This window comes from Triplophysa rosa, linkage group LG12 (assembly GCF_024868665.1).
Source record: "Triplophysa rosa linkage group LG12, Trosa_1v2, whole genome shotgun sequence".
Lineage (NCBI taxonomy): Eukaryota > Metazoa > Chordata > Actinopteri > Cypriniformes > Nemacheilidae > Triplophysa > Triplophysa rosa.
In genome coordinates, this window is record NC_079901.1 from 10,071,452 (window position 1) to 10,085,468 (window position 14,017).

Below are 14,017 nucleotides of genomic sequence, written 5' to 3' on the forward strand. Positions count from 1 at the left end.
TTGTCACACTATATTTAGATACAGGTTCTGAAACCTTCTCTCTTATACTTTAAATCTGACCTATCCATCACGCTTAGATCTGGTTCAATGCGAACCAATGAAGAAATCATAATTCACTCTAAAATCACATTGGCACAAAGACTTTGTGGGAACATTCAGTGATCCAGAAAATGCATAAGCATTTATCAACTCAATCACATGGACCATCTAGGCAGAATCACAATGCTGAAATGACAACACGACCTGTAAAATTATACCTGTCAGAAAGCTAAAAAGAGCTTTGCATTACCAATGTACTCATTAAAACAAGATCAACAAACAACCCTTGCATAAAGTATGATTTACGCCTTTGCCATACGTTTTTATCCAAAAGTCACATCATAACAATACAGGAATATTATAAACAGTAACAGTTTCAAATGGTAATACCATGATAATCTACCAAAGGTACTCCAAGGTGCTTCAGAGTACACTGTAGTATTACAATGGTGCTGTCTAATAAAGACACAGTAATACTATGGTACTTTTTTAGTGCATTTGTGTTAGCACAATGATCTTACGAAACTCTCTTAATTACATATTCATTGAACTCATGTGCACTTGCAGCATGTGTTTTGCAATAGGACATCTGTCTTGTTATGGGATAACCCGTGACCCGCTGTTCGCTCGCGGTACACGCAGTCACAAGTGCAGCATTGCAGCAAAGCATTGGCAGTGCCATGACAGAGACGCTTCACAGCGAGCTTGGCATCATCAGCACCAATCCATTTACTGTAAATATTTCTTGATGAGGCTACCGTGTTTGGCCACACACAAGGAGCTTCAAGGTACCTGTTACAGATCACACGCTGAAGAGAACCAACTGTATTTACATCTCTGACTTCCTTATGTATCCTCTGCCTCTACCTTTTTAATATGCCCCCCTGACCTGAAAAGCAAAGCAGATATTATTGAGACTTCACTACTTTGTTGGACTACAAAGCAGGCATGCACTTTAGATAAATGTGGCTTTTATGCAAAATAGTGTAGTTGTTTCTGTTTGGGGTCAATTTGACGGTAGGGTGGAGTTACTACTAAAGTGTATACGTGAAAAACTGCATTTTAAGAATACCACTACAAACACATTTACAGTATGAAGGACATTTGACGAATTTATGTGCAGAAACATCGGAATCTGGAATCATTTTGGAATCAAAATTGTTACAATGTTGAATTTTTTTTAATGGTTCTGTTCGCTTTCACATGGTTACATTTCAAAACGGACCATCAGTTCTGGGGCACCATTGACTACCATAGTAGTTTTTCTTTCTTTATAGTAGTCATAGTGCCCCATAACTGTTTGGTAACAAACATTCTTCCAAACATCTTTCTTTGTGTTCAGCACCATACGAAATGTATATAGCTTTGGAATAACTTCTGGGTGAGTAAATATGACAGAATTTTTATTTTTGAACTTGTAATGTTACTTTTTTGTGGCTGTTGTGATATTGTTTCATCATTTTGAGCGTTGCATTGTTTCACTGATCTTTGAGACATGTGCACTAAATACTGTGTAAACGTCTGCAATATGATGTGTTTTGGACTGATGCAATGAAATATGTTTGTTTGACCATATTTTCAAAACACACACTGCTGTTTTTCACCCAATGTACTGTACATCATTAACCATCATACAAACTGGTGCATTGGTCTTTTGGGTCGGATTGCTTTCAAACCTTAAGAAATACACTTCAGAGTTGATTTACAAGGGGGGCGAGACCACCTCGTTCAGTCAATCTCAGAACTATTTTTTCTGCCCTGATGGCGGTTGTCGTGTTCATATATTCACAAACTAAGGGAGAAAACTTGCCAGGTTCCAGATCAAACGCCCCAAACTGGAAACATAAAAACAACATAAAGGTTATTACAATTTCAAAACTTGAATGGAGAAATGACAATATGTTATTTTAATATGTAAATACATTCAAAATAAATACTACCTACAAAACATGATGAGGTTTGAATTTTAATGCACAATAACGCCCCGTAGCACATAATGTCCAGTAAGCACAAGAAATACGTGTGTTTATGTTTGTCTGCGTGTGGACAGTGGCGATTCTTTGTAATTGTGGATTGTCATTTAAATGCCGTGTACTGAACAAAGACATGAGGGCAATCCATCTGAAAGGCTGGGTTCTGCGTCTCAGCACAGCCAGTGAAGTCACACTAAATAATGACAAACAAACCAATGAGGGGCTGAGAGGAGACGTGTCATCAAGTGGGAGGGGCCCGCTTGCTCTAATCAAAGCAGCGATTTCAAAATCTGTTTGTTGTGGACACCCGTGCAGCCTGCATGACTGAGATATGCGATTGAGGTCTGAGATAAACAGACCTAACAGAACACCACCATCTGAGGACATTGTTGAATGCTGACACATGGACACAGTGTGTCTGACTGTAATCATGTAGTCTGTGGAGCAGGGAAAGCCCTGTGCAAACCTACCAGCATGAGACGTGTCATAATGAACAATGTACACAATGTATTTAGGACAAGATAAGCGTGCTGACATAGGCGTGTTGCTAGAAAAGGTTCTGTAAGTGGTCTCAGCTAGTTTGCTACTAGTGTTAGTTAAACTGTCTGTGAATCCTTAAGGTAGGAACTTTGACGTTCTCTGTTTTTTTATAATCTCTCATGAATCTCCATTTTAATGATAACATGCAACATCAAAAATAGGTCTGGCTGATATCAGGAGCAGTATGTCAACACGAAGCATTGACTTTCATTTACCTCTTCACCAAAAGTTCAAACTCTGTGATCTTCCCTGCAGAATATCTGCAGTCGGTGGGAAGGTTCATCACAGAGAGAAAGGAAAGAGCGTTTCAGGATTAGCTCAAGAGTGTGGGTGATCTGATCTCAGCATGACATTTCATTATTTCTGCTCAACAATGTCTTTGCATACAAAGGATGGCTTAAGAATTCAAGAGCTCTTTGCAAGTTATCAAAGAATTAAAGGGCAAAATAGTGTTTGGACAGATTTGATTTTGATCAGATTCAGATTTTAAAGTTCAGCTGTGTAAAGAAGGCAGAGAGCTGCTGTTGAATCCACCGCACAGAAATCTTCTGCATCTGAGTCAAAAATAACACGTGTGAATCATGATGATCCAGCAAAACTGCGACATACTGTACAGTTAAAATATTGACTATTAACTACACTTCCCCTGATTTAACAATGATCTCTCACATTCGTGCATTATTGATGAAAGACAGACATTGATAGAAGGGGGTTTTCTGCAGAAGCCAGCAATCCGTGTATTGAATCTTTGGCATACAGTACGCACACGAAATGTATACGCGCACCTATAGGCCTACACCTACAGACGTATGTGAACACGGAGTCCCATTGACAACTTGCACCGACCTAGTTTTAGGTTGTCATGTAAACACGTCTTCTTCGATTGCGTAACACACCGTGTTGCATAACAGAAGCTAGGATGACCTATCCGGTATGACAAAACAAATCATTTAGCTCGCGCGCTGATTCTGTAGGGGTAATGAAACCGCCACTGTTCACAAACGTCCAGCCTGTGAAGATGGCAGTGACGCACGCACACAACTTTGTTTCGCTATAAACTAGCTGCTTTACACGTGGTCGACTATCCATATAGAGAGAAATTACAGCTGCAGTTTCCGGCTACACAGAAAATGAATGTGAAGTCAGTGTGACCAAATGACGTTGTCTTTTCTAAATAGACATTCACATATTGTTTAAAGACACATATAAGGTATAAAAGCAATATCAGTCTTTTACAGTAGCCTACGTCCTCTCTAAATATTCTTATTGCCCTTAAATACTACTACAAGCCTACTTGTATTAATACATTTGATCAGTATTTTTTTGTAATTTAAGTTGCAATCCTTAACTTTTTTTTCTGGCGTCATTTCAGTTTGAAACATAAAATCGCATCTTACACACTTTTTTTACTTTTTTCAAACACCTTTTATTTTAATATACTACAACATTAAAAACTGTTCAATTGTACCGTTATGGATCAAGGTAAAAAACCTTGTGCACCACTTCATTTGAAACATTAACATATTGTTCTTGTTTTTAATTAGAAAAAAACTTGCTTAAGCATTTAAGTACAATAAATCGCAGCTGGGCAATAAGGGCAATAAGAAACTTACCTTTACGTGTTGAATTCAAATTGACATTTCAAATGATTAAGCATAATTATATAGATGGTTTCATTTTAACAACATTAACCCCCCCCCAACTAAACTTCCTGTACACATTCACAAACAATAGTGCCTGTAGATTATTTCTGATAACAATCAAAAGAAAGCGAAAAGAACTGTTACTTGGCTAATTGCCTCTCCAGTAGGCTATTCCGAATTTAGACTCCGATAGCCCACTAAGCTCAACCGCTAGATGTGAATGTACCATACGGTTAGTTTAAATGCGACCGAACCACAGGACCTATTTAACAAATAGTTTATTTAAAGGGGTCATATGACACGGCTAAAACGAATATTATAGTTTGTTTTAGATGTAATGCAATGTGTATACACGATTTAAGGTTCAAAACCGCTGTATCTTCCACATACAGTGCATGTTTGTATCACCTCTTTGCCCCGCCTCTCTGAAACGCGCAGATTTTTTACAAAGCTGTTCGCTCTGATAAGCGAAGTGTGCTATGATTGGCCAGTTAACCAGTGCGTAGTGATTGGTTGAATACTGCAAGCGTGTGATGGAAATGTAACGCCTCTTACCATATTTGGAACATCAGGTTCCAAAGCAATTGTACTGACAGGTACGCCCACCTTACTTGCGTATACATTTGGGCGGACTTAGTCAAATCATATCACTAACTGACTTAGATTTGTGGGGGTGTGGTTACACGAGGCGTTTCAGGCAGGTCTGGGTGAGCATTCGCTTTTAGATAGAATGCATCTTTTGTTCCCACACTTTAATTTTTGCAATTTAACACAAAGACACAGAAAAAACACGTATTCGCGCCATACGACCCCTTTAATTAATTAAATGAACTTACAACAAAATTCAACAAATTGTTTATTTAATACAGTTAAATAATACAAATCAATATTAACAATATTAACATATTTTAATTAAATAAAATATAAAGTTATATTATTAGACACTAGCCAAACACAAACCGGAAGTAACTGGACACCCATGTTGCTAGAAGGGATACAGCTACGGCCGGAAGTGGTGCAAAATCGTGCCATATAATTACAATTAAATAGTATTAGCTAACCCCTACACCTACCCCAACCCTAAGCCTAACCTTACAATAATAAAAAAAATATTAATCAACTGTTTTCAGCGTGACAAAAATTATGCAGTATTTAAGTGCGCATGGCCAGTGGAGGTAGCTGTATCCCTTCTAGTCAAAACCGTAAGGCGCGTGCGCGTCCGATGAAACGGTCTATAACCATACTGTTCGGAGTAATGAGACAGTCAAGGCAAAACTTGACTCATATTGAGGCCGACAGAAATCAGGCTTTTGCAGTTATTACTGACAGCTTATTCTGGCACATGAAAACACGTCTGACGCAACTTCATCTGTTCTAACTCCAAAATAAGAAGCCAAAAGTGAACATAAGGCCATCATGTACATATGTTGCGCTTCAGTAGGCAGACATAAACAAACAAACCATTCTTCAACTGTGACGTGGATTAATCGCCCTCTACAGGCTGTTAGAGGTACTGTAACATGATTACTTTATAACAGGTCAGCAGAAATCTTTATGGTGTAAATCTGCGCTGCTTAAAATAGAGAGGAGGCCTTATTTTTAGCATAAAAAAAACATTTTGTTTATTAAATACTTAAAACGTTCACAAAATATCCAGTGGCCATATAAAGAAAATAATTAAAGAATCAATTATGGACATCTAAGGTTAGACAAAACTTGTGGTAATTATGTACAAATACAGAACTCTCACACGGCTCTGCAGTGTGAGCGAACTAAACACTTTAGACCAATTTAAGCATGAAAACATGATCCTGTGTGTTTCTGTGGCTTACGTGCAGTCCAGTTTTTTGTCTTTTACATATAGACTGTTTGTATTATGGTATACCTACACATTCGCATGTACACACAGGAAAAAAATACTAAACAGCAGTGTTGAATTCAACTGTTTGTTTGTTTGTATGTGTGCTAAGAATGCAGATGTAAAATGACCCCCTGCTCTTCCAGTCTCTTAAGAACTCGTGCCTCTAGGTTCAGATCATGGAAGGAATTCTGCAACAACCAACATGAAAGTTACAGACATAAAAACTCATCATATTTTTTTCAGTACATGGACACTTTCAAACCAACCTTCATGGATTTCATTGTGTCCTGTCCATAGTAGTGGATTGGCTGTTGCTGGTTTCTGTTTTCCGGATATCCGAATCCAGCCAGATGAACGACATCACAGTAGTTTAGTGCCACAAACACTGCCAGAATACCAGTGGTGGGATGAACAGGCTTCTGAAAGAACAGCAAAAACAAAGGTGGTGCATGTTAGAGTCTATTCAATAGCGTCTGTTCTCCTGCAGGGGGCAGTTGTGTTCTTTCACAGAATACCCCAAAATTAACATTCTGTTACTCGCTATAAAGGCAAAATAAATAAGTTCATATGACAATGCTGTATGAACTATACGCCATATCCCATATCTTCTCAAGCCATTTGATACTTGTTATTTGATAAGTTATTCAATGAAACAATCACCTTAACTGTTGCTCTCAAATTACCAAGATTGGATGCCAATTACATCAACAGCTTTTGTTTCTAAAGTATCTTGCATTCTAAAGTCATGATATATAATACAATGGCTGCCATATTTGCTTCAGAAAACTTGATTAAACTTGACATGTAATTTGTAAATGTGGTGAAATCGCTTTAAGGTATAGTTCACCCAATAAATAAAAATTCTGTCATCATTTACTCACCCCCTTGTCATTTCAAACCTGTATGATAAGAAAGTATTTTTATGAGAAAATATATTTTTTAAATGTTGTTAACCGAACAACAGCGCTACCTATTGACTTGCATTGGTTTTGTGTCCATACAATATAAGTGAATGGGTACCGCCGTTGTTCGGTTACCGACATTCTTCCAAATATCTTCTTTTGTGTTCTGCAGAAGAAAGAAAGTCATACAGGCTTGAAATGACAAGAGGGTGAGGAAATGATGACAGAATCTTCATTTTTGGGTGAACTAACCCTCTTTGCACACGCTTCGTATGCTGTGCTCAAAGCAATGCAGTAAAGCCCTTAAAACATGTTTGCTGTAAATAATTGCCAATGGTCACTTGTTGGGTGGAAATTTTACTAATAGCAGGGGAGAGCAATAAATCTTTTTCCAGGCTGGTCATTTAAGATGTGTCTTTATCTCTCTCCAGTGGTTCCACGTCATTAGCTTTTCTGAATGGCTGCATGATTTCTGCAGCTACCGAGCTGTACAGCACTACCCTAAACACACGCACAGAGTATATTCCCGCAAAGAAAAATCTCAGCATGGATATGGTGAAACATTTTAACAACAATAACACCTTTAACAAGAGAATTCATTAGGGATGCACCGAACATTCGGCGGCCGAAAATGGCCCAAAAGTGCATTTTCGGTTTTCGGCCGAAAGACTTTTATCACCGAAACAATACGGCCGAAATGTTGTGATGACGCAAACAGAAACCGCGACCTGCACGTGCTTGTCTGAAGCAACATGTCTGCGGTGTGGACGTATTTCAGTATACCTGAGAAAGACCCACGGACAGCGATTTGCAAAACATGTAATGCCGAAATTTCAAGAGGGGGTGCATCTGCAAAGACTTTCTCCACGTCGGGTTTAATTTATCACCTGAAATCCAAACATTCCGATCGCTACGCTGAATATGAGAGGAACGCGGCACAGAAAAGGAAAACGCCTCCGAGCACGCCCACTAAAATGCACGAGAAATGATCCAGGCCGCGATGGATGCGGAGAACCCGCGTGGAGACGGAGCAGCGCTCAGCGCAGGAGATCAGAGCGCAGAAAAAAGGACTCGTCTCTCTGCACCAGATGAGGGGCATGCACCCTCGTTGTCTGATATGTTAAGTGAAATCCTGCAAGAAAGTGCCTCAAATAATAGGTAATGCACTTGACCTAAATGCACTTTGTTTTTATGAGAGAACATTTAATTTTACAACCTTTCAGCAGGCCTGTACATTATTATTTAATGTACACATGAGTGGGGTCAAGTTAAACATTTTGGTTTGAATTTTATTTTATACTGTGCATTGTTGCAATGTGTTAAATAAATATTTGCATAATTTGTAATTGATTTATTCTTTGAAACTTTAATATTAATTTATGCAATTGCAATACCTTGATTTTAGTAAAGTTAGTACACAGTCATAGCCATAAATGCAATGGTACTAATAATTGGCATAATTTCTTTCGGTGTTTCGGTTTTCGGCCTTGGTTTCCTCTTTTTCGGTTTTCGGTTTCAGCCAAGAATTTTCATTTCGGTGCATCCCTAGAATTCATCCTTCATTGGCATTTTAAAATCCCCTGATATTTACAAGTTTTTCATGATCACTGACTCATCTCATGATTTCCTCCATATCTGTTGTTCTCTTTCTAATTTTAGGAACAATGCTTCAGCTAGCATTTCCTATTCAAAACTCTCTCTTTACGCTGTCAGAGGGTGAACAGGCGTTTGGCTACAGGCTGTGTCAGGGATTTAGTAATACGTGTCTAGCTTAAGAACTATATTACATATATATTATACATTATTTGGCCTTAAGCATCTTAAAACAATACAGTATTTGACTGAAAATATCACTTGCAGCTTCAGGCTTTTTTCTCGAAAAGCAATGGATCGTGTGCATGTGTGCAAGTGGCATCCGCTCAGTGATGTGTTGTGTTTTTGATAGTAGAGCTCCACTTGCTGCATTCCTAAAGTTTGTGTCATTCAGTCTGGCTGGCTGCCCAGATGTACGGTAGCGGGGGCCCTGTCAGTGAAGTACGCAGAGGTGAAGTATGAGAGGTGATTGTTCTTATCCTTTAGTATATAAACCCTTACAAGAAGTTTATTCAAGTGTGCTATTAGTATATATTTTTATACTTCTAAAATGAAAAAGTAACCCTTACTACAAAAGAAGTTTACAATTAGTTCCAGTCCTTGATTCTGATTGGTCGATAGCTGTGCTATATTCGCAATAAAACAGCTATGAATGCTTCACCTAAAGAATGCTTCCCCTAATGATTCACCTAACGGTTCTGTGTATGACAACGCACCCTTAGCAACGTAAACAAAACATTATATTGTTGTTTACAGTCAATCAGGGACTTTTTTTTCAGCGGATGGAAGGTTATATTTTTCCAACCCTCAACTTCACAGCTGTGAGAACCCAGAACATCGCAATGGTTACCAGTGTGTCAATCAGTACAAATCAGTCAATCAGTGAAACTTTGCAGTGTGTGCGTGGCCAATAAAGCACAGCCTCGTGTAACTTATTGCTTTCATTTTCAAGTGTGCTATTAGTATACTTCTTTTCAATTTAAAAAATAAAAAGTATACTTTTGAGACTTTTCATGCACTTCTCAGAAACATCCTTAAAATTACACTTAAATATACCTTACATAGGAACAGAAATGCGGATTTGCCTCATACTTCAAACCTACTAAAAACCTAAATAAAAAGATAGTAGTATATTAAAGGTGCAAAGATATTTATAAATAGAACTTTACTTCAATTAAAAAAAATTCAAGTATACTTGCAGTGTAAATCTACTAGTAGTTTACTAAGAGTATACTTAAAAGTGTACTATCATAAAATGTGTGAAACATGTAAACTATCAGTATACCCATAAGTTAACTGTAGCACAGTTGCATTACAAACAAAATACATTAAGTAGTTGTAAAGTACTGTACTCATAGTGTACTACTGTTACACTTAAAGTATACTATATACTATTTATACTATTAGTATAAAAACGAGTTCACTTTTAATATATTTTCAGTACATGCGAAACCTTTTATAAACTAAAAAAAAAAAACTTATAAACTAAAAAGTGGGCCTACTGTACAAGTATACTACTAGCACACTTACTACATAAAGAATACTTAAAAATTAATTAAGTATATAAATAAAATTAACTTGAAGTATATACAGTACTTGGGATAAAAATGACAGTAAATGTGTTTCATGTGTGTCTGAGAAGGTTTGCACCAGAGCTCACTGTGAGCATGCTGAACAAAAAAGGCAAAAATATGAGGAGGAGTGTGCCTCACAAACATACAGTACACAGGAGGAACATGCACATGTTTGTCGACTGTGGTCACTGATTAAGACAAAGTGTGAAAGAACCGAAGAAACAATTTGAGGTGAGTTTGGTGGGTGGGAGGGTGGGTGGGTGGGGAGGAAGTACAGAATAATTTCAGCTTCAGTTCATATTCTTCCGTTTCCTGTTACATGCCTTAGAGAGCTCGTACCAGAAATAAACAGACACACTTCTTATCTGAACTCTTTTTATCTAAACAAGTCTCTGTTGGTTTATTAGGAAACTGACTTGCTGTATGTCATCACAGCTTCACTAGAATTACAGATAATGCGCAAAAAAAAATATTTAATCTCTGACTTCCAGTGATGACAAACAAGTTGTCATTTGGGATTTTGGCATCTTGAAATATTTTGGCCTCAATATATATAAAGGCCAAAATATATATAAATATGTATTTGGTTGCCAGACCAAAGAGTATTTAACATCACATTCCCCAGGAGCTTGGCCACGTGTGGTTCTCACCTGTTGCCGGCGTGGGTTCAGGGGAATTTTAAGAAGGTTGCTGGCTGTTAGATGAAGGAAATATGGATCCAGCACACGGATCTGACTGAATCTGCCGAGCCAAATCTGAGGAGGAGGCTTCCAAAAACCCTTTCGGACCTAAGTCAAGCACAGAGATCTCAGTGTCTCATGTTTATTGGTCAAAACAGTGGTACTGGGTGAGGCAAGTGTGAAAACACAAATAAGTTGCTGACAACAAGCAGTGAAACTTTGCTCACCCTCTTTTCATTATATAAGATCTCTTTGAGCCAGAGGAGGTCCTGCTGTTTGAATGGAACCAGGACCAGCAGGGTGTCTGGGTCATTGTGTTTCCCAGGGTTATAAGACGCTGATTCAGGGTAAAACAGACGCAGGGTGGTCTTGTTTCCCACATCCTCCTCGAAGCCTCTGACTGGGGCATCGTTCAGCCTGAGTGAAGTAATACAAATTAGACGAGCAAATAGAGGAAGGTCAAAGGTCAAGCGCTGAGGATATTGAAATTTCTGCACGCTTAATAACGCTTATTTATAAATCAATACTCAGAATGTGCATATAAAGCGGATGAAATAATAAAATAAACCAAGTGTCCTATGGGCAGGATGTTACTTTACGGTTATGTACGCACATGCACATAAATAAATAATGTTGAAATTGGCTCATGCGCTGTGTTTCAGATGAATCACTAAAAGAGCTCAAGCAAAACTTACCAGACTTTAAAATATTTATACCTCTAAACAAAGATGTGATGTAATTAGTCTGTTTTGTATTTGGCTTTAAATCACTTGCCATGATTTTCAGTGAGAGCTTTTTTACAATTCATGAATTTTCCATGGGCCTCCTGGCTATTTTAAATGGACCCCTGGAGTACGTGGACCCCGGTTTGAGAAACTACTTAAAAACAAATAATGGCTACACGGCGGGTAATGAATTACCAAATAACTGACAATGGAAAACAGAAACTTGGAGCTTAAATCTTGCATGCAACAAATTATAAAAGCATCAGCGACTCAAAGATGTTTTAGAAAAGAATTAAACATTACTATACAAACTGTAAGCGGTAAGGCTACAGGGTAATGTAAGGGTAAGCACCCTGGGACTATAGATGCTACAACACCCTCTTATCACTACTGACAGAAAACAGACGACCACCCCCATGTGACATTTGCTTTTTCGTGGGATTTATTTATTGAGACAGAAACAGTCTTCTTTACACAATGAGATTAGAGAAAAGCTGCTGATCTCTGTTAATGGGGACTTTGAACCAGGATTTGTAACTCAACACCAAATGTCAACCAGTTCTCCTTTCCTCCTCCATGGTGATTAGGGCTGAGTAGGAGGAAATTATGGAAAAATACTAGGCCAAATTTTACCGTTTGTTAGAAGCTTAGGAGAAATAAAATGGCCTTTGTTCATTCCTCAGCTTTAAACCGGTTGAGAAACAGTAGCCAAGCAGAGCTCTAATAACAGAAGTTATTGTGCAGTGAGCCTATTATATGTCACTCAACACATCTACAATAAACAAAGAATGTGAAGTATAAGCCAAACCAATGGAAGAGTTTAACCAGAAACCTCAAACATGAAGTGAAGCTTAAACTAAACCACAGAAAACCCTTCCAAAAACTTCGAGGAGGAAAGTGAAAAGAAAAAGTGGAAATGTTGAGATGTTGAGGAGGAGTGTAGGTCTGCACCTGATCACGACGTTGTATTTGTTGATGATCTCCCCCAGTGAGCTGTTTTTAACTGTAAAGCTGTTCCCTATGACCACACACGTCCTGCAATCTAAACTGCTGACACAAAAACACAGTTACAGGTCAGATAGCAAATTTTGCAATGTCTATTTATAAGGTTGTTGCAAAAACACGGAAATGGGAAACCACACTCTTAAAATGCACGTGTTGCTTTTAACACAGTGTCGCCTTAGAAGTAGATTGAGTTATTCACATATTCTTATTCTGTGACAATTTATTTACATTATGCCATGTTTTTTTTTAAAAATGTGTGCATTCTGGGACTTTTTTAAATAAGATCTACAAAATCAAATTATAATTTGGTGCTATAAGGTTCTATCTGCAAAAGCCAATCAGCACTATGAATGCACACAAGAGGACCAATCAGGATCAGCTTTCTTTGTCATGTGACCAGACTCCTCAGTGACGGGGAATATCTGAGGAAACAGTACAACACAAAACAATGTTTGAAAGAAACCTCAAGGTTGACCGTTTTATTGATACTCTTGTCTACTCGAAAGTTCTTTTTTGTTTTGTTTTAGGTTTTGTTGAGGAGATTTTTTTATATTTATAGACACAACACTAGCCAGCAGTGCTAGCTTCCTAATACTTGTGTTTACATAGACTCTAATAATGCAGTTAATGCCAAATAGTCAACAACGTCAAGAGTCTTGATTACAAAAATAAACATTATGTTTTTTAGCAATACTCATCTTTAAAAAGTAATTTGATCTGGCCCACCTTCTGTGGCTAAAACTTCGATAAAACAATTAGCACAGCCTTTTATGTGTTACTTGAACAAGAAAAATGCATCCTAAAATATGAAATAAGTGTCATAAAAACCATGAAAATGTACCTTTTTACACATTATTATACACTAATTTCATGTTTTAACAAAAGTAATAAATAAATGGTTTGTGTTGCTTGAAAATGTATTGCTTAAATGAATGTTTTGCAGATAGAACCTTATAATTCTAAACCGAAAGTGATTTTTCAGATTCAGAAGGTTCAATCTGCATTTGACCTGTTCCAAAAAATAAAACATTTACAAATTTCAGAAAATGTCGATATTGTACATTTGGAATACATTTAGGTTCTCTGTCTTTTGCATGTATAAAAGAGATTTGTTCCTCGTATCATTTTTGCTATATGAAATGCAAAAACTTTAACCACCCAAACATCAACCTATAATAAACCATGGGCAAACCAGTCACGCGATTAAATACAACTGCATGCTGCACGGCGACAGCATATAGAAATCGTACACATTCCGTACACATTCTGCCTGTAGACCTATTAGTCACAATCTCAAATAAAAAAATAATTGTCTTACATTACTGCTGGCCTGCATGCGAATCTCAGAAAGTGGCCTTTCTTTATAGGTTGACACTGATGAAGTCCTGCATGAGGACATTAATGTTCAGCAAAAAAAGAAATTCATTTTTGTGCCATTTGGACAAGACCGCTCGTGACACTTGACCTTCACTAACGCCGTGA

General features: G+C 37.7%; 1 protein-coding gene across 1 annotated transcript; it reads right to left on the bottom strand.

Moving 5' to 3' along the window:
• Positions 1–5,111: 5,111 nt before the first annotated feature.
• Positions 5,112–12,597, bottom strand: LOC130562539 (CMP-N-acetylneuraminate-beta-galactosamide-alpha-2,3-sialyltransferase 4-like; the record flags this gene model as incomplete). The annotated part of the gene is made up of 5 exons (XM_057347626.1): positions 5,112–6,244; positions 6,323–6,475; positions 10,776–10,913; positions 11,033–11,222; positions 12,482–12,597. Coding segments are annotated over 5 exons (681 nt in total), but the record flags the coding sequence as incomplete, so codon positions are not given.
• Positions 12,598–14,017: the final 1,420 nt, after the last annotated feature.